The 6,903-nt window shown below is 42.4% G+C and overlaps 1 protein-coding gene across 2 annotated transcripts in view; it reads right to left on the minus strand.

Moving 5' to 3' along the window:
* Positions 1-6,678, minus strand: part of ZCCHC24 (zinc finger CCHC-type containing 24) — a 152,476-nt gene extending 145,798 nt beyond the window's left edge. The window contains exon 1 of one of the 2 annotated variants that reach the window (XM_007067262.4): positions 6,053-6,678. In XM_007067262.4, the coding sequence (XP_007067324.1) occupies positions 6,053-6,292 (240 nt within the window). In that variant the 5' untranslated portion in view covers positions 6,293-6,678. The remainder of the gene's footprint in view (positions 1-6,052) is intronic. The other variant, XM_027829499.3, reaches the window with a different exon arrangement.
* Between the last annotated feature and the right edge of the window lie 225 nt (positions 6,679-6,903).

Here is a 6,903-nt window from a genome sequence, read left to right on the forward strand (position 1 = left end):
GCATAAGCTAACTTCTATGGGGAACAGGAGGAAGCTTGCCCTAGGGACAGGTTATCCCAGAACTGCCTATTGAAGGGTTTCTAGCATCTTGATCTGAGGCATCTGCTGTCAGTGACAGGATACTGAACTTACTGGACCAGTGGTATGATCATGTATGGCAGTTTCTACGTTCAGAAAATACAAAGAGTGTAGTGAAAACTCATCAGTCTCTTTTCTTACCATCTCCCTCAAAACTGATAAGTTTAGAAGAAAAAAAGTATGAAGTTAGTGTGTGGTGTTCCTAGAAATGAGAGATGGATAACAAGTCACCTGATCCATTCCTTTGCAAGTACAAGTTAGGTCCCTACACTGTTTTTACTAGTGCCCAGTTTAATTTGAAGAGTCCGAACCTACAGGACTCCCATCACTTCCCTTCAAAGGGAAAATCCACCAGCTTTTAGACTTTACTTTGGGGAAGCCATTCTTGATATTTTGCCTTGATTTTCCCTTTTTTGATTTCATCCCACTTTCTTATGCGCCCCACCATAAGTAATTCCTCTCAATACTTACTATTTACATCTTTCACATATTAATATACAGTAATATTCCTCCAGACTTTTAATCATTGCTTTGCTAAAAGTATAATTAGTCATTCTGATCATCTGCACTCATTCCACTTTGGCTCTCTGTCTGGTAATGAATGAGGTGCTCAGAGCCACCTAACTACAGCAAATGCAACACTTCTGCTACAGTTTATTATCTGGTTTCAGAGTTGCAGCTGTGTTAGTCTGTATCCGCAAAAAGGAAAGGGGGACTTGTGGCACCTTAGAGACTAAAATTTATTTGAGCATAAGCTTTCGTGAGCTACAGCTCACTTCATCGGATGCATGCAGTGGAAAATACAGTGGGGAGATTTATATACACAGAGAACATGAAACAATGGGTGTTACCATACACACAGTTTATTATCTGTATAATAGTAATGCCTCGAGGCCCAAGCCCCATTGTACAAACGTAATCAAAGGCCCCAAAGATTTTACAATCAAGTTGAGCTACAGATATACAGGACTATGTCCTACTCCCTGAGGTAATTAAAGCTTGTCTGTATGCAGTCAAAATTACAAAGGCCTTTTTTTTTTTGTTGCCATGTAACATTTTCAGTTTGCATCTGATCTACTGTCCCCATCACACCTATATTTCTTCCTCCCACTGAATATCAGTGCATGGGAGTATCTTTTCCCGGTGTATATGTACTTACCTTTTACTATAGTTAATTTCATTTTGTTATTTTCTGCTCATATTGTTAGCCACACTTAGGCACATGAATCTCTGTTTAGGCACATATAGGCTGATTTGAGGCAAGTAAAGTTGATATTTAGGTAGAAAAAAAAATAGAGAGATTTTAAGCAAATAGGGCCTCAAGTATCTTTGTATTGTCTCTGTCCTCACTGGCATTCACATTTCCCAGTTTAATATTACCTGTTAATTTAATTAACATTAACCCTTTTCTCTTTGGAACCTCACTAATGTGAGGATGGGCTGGTGGTCTTCAGCCACCTAGCATTCTTCCATTACAATAGGTGTTAGTACTACTTCCCACCGGACATCCTTTAGATTTCTTAATTCCCCTGCCACCTGCCAAATAAATTGCCTTTCTAAACTGGTGAATCCATTCCTTACAATGGTGAATTCATGTAGCTCATGTTTTCTCATTACCAATTAGTTCTTCCTTGTCTGTAAGAAGTTGATTTGGGAGGTCACAGGGTACCAAGTTATCTTCTAGTTACGCTTTTATAATCAGTAAATACTTGCAGTTATGCATGTTAAAATAATGGTAAATAGACCAGATGTAGCAGGGCTGTTGCAGAGGAAGGATTTCCCCTCTCTCCAGTACCATGTACAGCATTGCACAAATGGTTGTGTATCATAAAGACATGGTGCTTCCTCTCAAGTATAGGATTGGCCTCTGCTGGAGTTAGGACACTGAACTTGATAAGCCAAATCTGTTATGGTATGGAAACCCCATGTCCCTATGTAATGGTGGCTATCTCTACAGGACCACATTCTGTACCAATTTGGTAGGCAGCCTGTTGAAAGTGAGTATGGAAAACAACATACAAATCGGCCACACCATTATCCTAGGTCTCTCAATTACTGACAGAGTTACCCGGCTGACTCTCAACTACATTAAATCTCTTGTAAGCAACCTGACAACAAACCTCAAATACTTGCCTCCAAAGAACCAGGTTCTAATGAAAGTTAAGTTGAGTTAAATAGCATCGTTGCTGTTCCAAAATGCCTTCATTTCATATCTTGGGCAATAACTACTCCAGTAAAATTTTATTTAAAACCAGGTCTGTTTTGTGAAATGAGTCTCACAGATGGAACAAAACATTCATTGTCAATGTACTGTTTAAACCTTTATTGTTGCCTTTTTGTTGGTACAAGGAGCTTTTATGCACCAAACAGCTGTATTCATCATGTTTATCTAGAAGGCATCCAGTGTAGTGGAAAAAAGTCTGGAGGACAAAAATCTTGGTTAAGTGCACAAGTACTTTGTGGATGCCGGCATTTTTTTCTGTCCAGTTCCTTTGGTCAGCATGCAAGTCACATACACAGGCACTACCATGCAGACTTGCAAGTCCTGTATAATAGCAACTTTTCATGAACTGTCTACTTTTCCAAGCGATCTCCTCTGAAAAATTTTTCAGCTGCACGACAACATGCTGTACACATGCTTATTATATTCCCTATGATCCTATCATTTCTCAATCTGTTGCTATTTTGGCCTCTCATTAAGTCACTCTCCAAATATTGTGTACAAGCTATGCGTCAATCATTGTCACAGCTCAGCCCGAAGCTAAGCCAAGCCAGTTCAAAACTAGGAGGAAAAACCGCCACCCAAAGTAAGCACTATATTGAAAACAGTTAACAGTTTAACTTTGGAAAGCTATTTGTGTTCCAAAGGCATCACACAAACCCACTTGATGTAAAAGAAATATACGGCACCATTGCTCCCGAAAATAATTGTACACAGTCTAACTACTAAGTATGTACTTAATAGCATTTGAAACTGTTGACAAAAACAGACATTAGAATTTCAAGAATTAAGAATATGACATTGGAAGAAATCCTCTTGGGGTTTTTCCTGCCAAGAAACGTTCAAGCTTACACTTCTCCACTCTGTCCAGAAGTTGGATCAGCTTGAGCTGTTTTGAGCTACAGCATGTCTAAATTTTTGGTGATTCTTAAATGAAAGATGCTGTAGAAGAGCAAATTCTTGATTAACAAGTACAATAGACACACTAATGTGAAATTAAAAAAGTGCCTCAGATCAGTTGCATGCTCTGGTCAATTGCTGTCAGAAGCAGGAGAATGCATTTGTGAAAATTGCAAACAAGCCTGATCTTCTGTAAATATGAAGTATCCTCATGGAATCATGACTCCATGTTTCCTGGATATTGAATCCTACAGACTTTGTACAGTGTTCGCATTCTCAGCTGATGTGAATGAAGTGCTTTATGAAGTTGTTACAAGAGTGAAAGGAGTAAAACACAGTTGCATCTGCATGCTCCCTACCTGAGTGGGGGCCTTAGCAGACACGTAGCACAGGTAAATTTAGCAGTCACACTCACCATGAGTGCTTGGTGAGGATGGGGTTGATAAAGCTGTAGGTTGCAACATACAACAGAAGCAGCCATCTGGAAGTGGCCTAGTAAACCTAGGGACTGAGTCTTGAAGTAGAGATGGTGAGAATAGGTTTTGGACGTAGAGAAAGAACTAGAGAGAAATGTTTCCCAGAGTGTGATGTTTCTGATGGAGAGAAGGATGACATCCTAGTTACAAATTGTACAGTGGGCACAGAAAGAAGGAACCTTACAAAGACCAAGAATCTCTACCAAGAGCTCTGTTCCTGGGACACAATTTCCCAGCTTCCCTAGCTGCAGCCACACATTACTTTTGGCTAGTTTTACATTAGGGGGAAAACACTTCACTCTGAACAGAATGGATTCTAACATTAGCAAATGCTGAGCTGCACAGTGTTCTCAACCCCATAATGAGAGAGACTACGAAGACTGAAACTCTGGATTCTTAACTCTGTCTCGAAACCAGAATGTGTGCAACTCAAATGCAAAATGACAATATCAGTCAACTTGGAACTGACAGGTGTACAGTTCTGTGTTTGACTCCCACTGCCTGCTGACTTTGCTAAAAGAACACTGCTTTTGAATTCTGCATTTTTTACCTTTTTAAAGGAATTACACTGAATAAGAATTTGGACATGGAACTTCTCAATGTTGAATAACTTCCTTTTAAAAAACAGCAGACTTGTCCATTTGGGGCTACATTTGCTTCTGCAAAACATTCCATTATTAAATGAAGTCTAACTGAATTTTAAACTTGTTTCCTTGGTGGTTCTTCCTAATCGCATCACTAATAACCCATTAATAAAATTATGCCAAAAATTTGGCTGCTGATTTTATCTGAAGATTCCTTAGCTTTGGTTCCTCTGCCAAAATAATAATAAAATAATAAAGAGTCCTATACTTTAAAGTGGAAGCTCCTTTTAACCTGTTCCTTAGTTTAAATAGGCTTCAGGAATGTTCTGAAACTCCATTACCTAAGAATTGCCATACTGCATCGGACTCAACATCCATCTATTCCAGTATCCTATCTTCTACAGTGGGCAGCATCAGGTGAAAGTGAAAGAATGACACCACATTAGGTCTTGTCCTGGTCGCTAGTAGTTAGAGAGGGTCTTAAAACCCGAACCAGGAGGTTTTATATCTCTTTTACAATTTTTGCCATATTCTTGATACCCATTTAAATTTCCGAACCCTTTTTAAATATTAAGTTCTTGGCCTCTGGAATTCCATGGGTCAGTGAGTTCCACAGTTTAAATACTTCCCCACATAACAGATTTCCTTTATCAGTTTTTAATGTCATTGACTGTTCCCTTTTTCTTGTGGTATGAGACAGGGAGAACAGAAGATTCTGCTGTAGACCATTATTTTATGTACTTTTATCACATCCCTTCATCACCTCTTTTCTAAAGTAAACAATCCCAATGTTTTCAGTCTCCCATCATTACTGATTAAAATGTTCAGCTTCAGTTCTACCACCTGCATGCTATTTATTTAAGTAAGATCTGTATCTAACAATGGTATCCTGTATTTCCAGTCCTAATTTTAAGCATGAGAGGGATGTTTTAAACTTCAGTAATTTCACTGACTTAAAATGTTATAATGTATTTTTTGTCCTTCCCCTCCTCCCCCTCCTGTTATTAGTAGTTATACCCTATCTGGTTCAGCTCCGGGATAGCAATGCAAATAAATCAGTGTAATCGTTTACCAGATTGTCAACAGAAGTTGTGTGCCTAGCACACTCCGGGGGGAGGGGGTTTGAAAATATATAATTTAAATACAGGCCATACCTCCCGCACAGAAGCCAACGGTAATTCCCCACCCACCCCCAACCTGAAAGTGAAATAAACTTTGTTACAACGTTGGTTGCATTCCCATCTGAACACAATGCTGAGCGCAATTCATTTGCGCAGACTTGGCAACATCAGCAACAGCAGAAAGTTACAGCTAAAGCTGCATTTTTACTGGTTGGAAAAAATAAAAAGCCATTTCCAACAAAACTGAGGGCTTTTAGGGCAAGATCCGAAATTGGAGAGACAAACCAGGATCACTGGTTAAATATCCTGCACTGGTTATTTTTCACCGATTTAGAAGAAGGGAACTCTTTCTCCAGCGCTTAAGTCCTCCCCCTGTACTTTACAAAAACGATTAAAAGCAAAGGCTCCCTTTGGTCCGGACAGCTTTTGTTTAAAAAAGCAGGAATCCAACTCCAGAAAAACGGGAGAAACTTCTCAAACATCATGGCGGTTGGGGCTAAATTTCAGAGTGAACTTTCTGCGATTCTTTTGCAAAGCGATCACAGATTGCAGGTCGGCTCCTCTGGCAGCAGAGACACTGTCCCCCCTCCCGGCTCCGCTCAGACGGTGTGCGAAACGATTGCACCCAGCCGAGCGAGCCCACTCGGCAGCCACAGGGGGAAAGGCACCTACCTCGTTCCTCTGGAGCTGGAAGAAGCTGTTCAGATAGCTGGAATTGAGGGACGAGCCCAGCTCCGGGCTGTTCTTGGTGTAGCTGAGATCGGGGTGCTGGGAAGAAGAGGGCTCGGGTCTGAAGGCATCAAAGGCGCTGGCCTGGTGGGTGTCTTGCAGCGACAGATAGACCCAGTTGAGGAGCTGGGCAGGCTGGTAGACAGAAGCAGCACTGGTGTCTATGGCTGACAACAAGCTCATCTTTCCCCAAAACTCTGCCGCCTGCCTGGGTCTCTGTGTTCCCCCTCCCTCCTCTCCTCGCTCACTGCCTCCGGTCAGCTCTCCCCGGGATGTTTTCTCCACCCCACGCGCTTCTGCTGGGTCCTTCTCGCTTAGGGGGAGGGGTGCTGCTCTTTATTTTGCTTTAATCCGGCCAGCCCCACACTTTCGTCTCTCCCCCTCCCTCCCCTTCCTAAGGCGATCCGAGCCCCCCGAGCCCCGAGGCACCGCACCGCACGGGCATAGCTGCTGCCGCGGCTGCAAAGTTAGCAGGAAACTTTCTTGTGTGGGTTTTTTTCCCCCTCGTTTTCCTTTTGCTGCCAGATCCGCTATCTGACTTTATTCCCACTCCCCCCAGGCAGCCCTGGAGGGGCGGGGCTGATTGACTATGCAACAGCAGCCGATCCAGTCCGCGGGTCATCTCGCTGCATATGGAGCGCCGGGGCGGGGAGATGGAAGTCCGGCGCTGCCTGGAAAGCTGAATGGACTGGCTAATTTGAATATGTATGAGGCTACAGGCCAATCAGTGGACGGCGCCGCCTCCTTCCCTCCCTGCGGGGGGCGGACGCGAGACTAGTGGCGGCGGAAGGGAA

This window comes from Chelonia mydas, chromosome 7, assembly GCF_015237465.2.
Source record: "Chelonia mydas isolate rCheMyd1 chromosome 7, rCheMyd1.pri.v2, whole genome shotgun sequence".
NCBI lineage: Eukaryota > Metazoa > Chordata > Testudines > Cheloniidae > Chelonia > Chelonia mydas.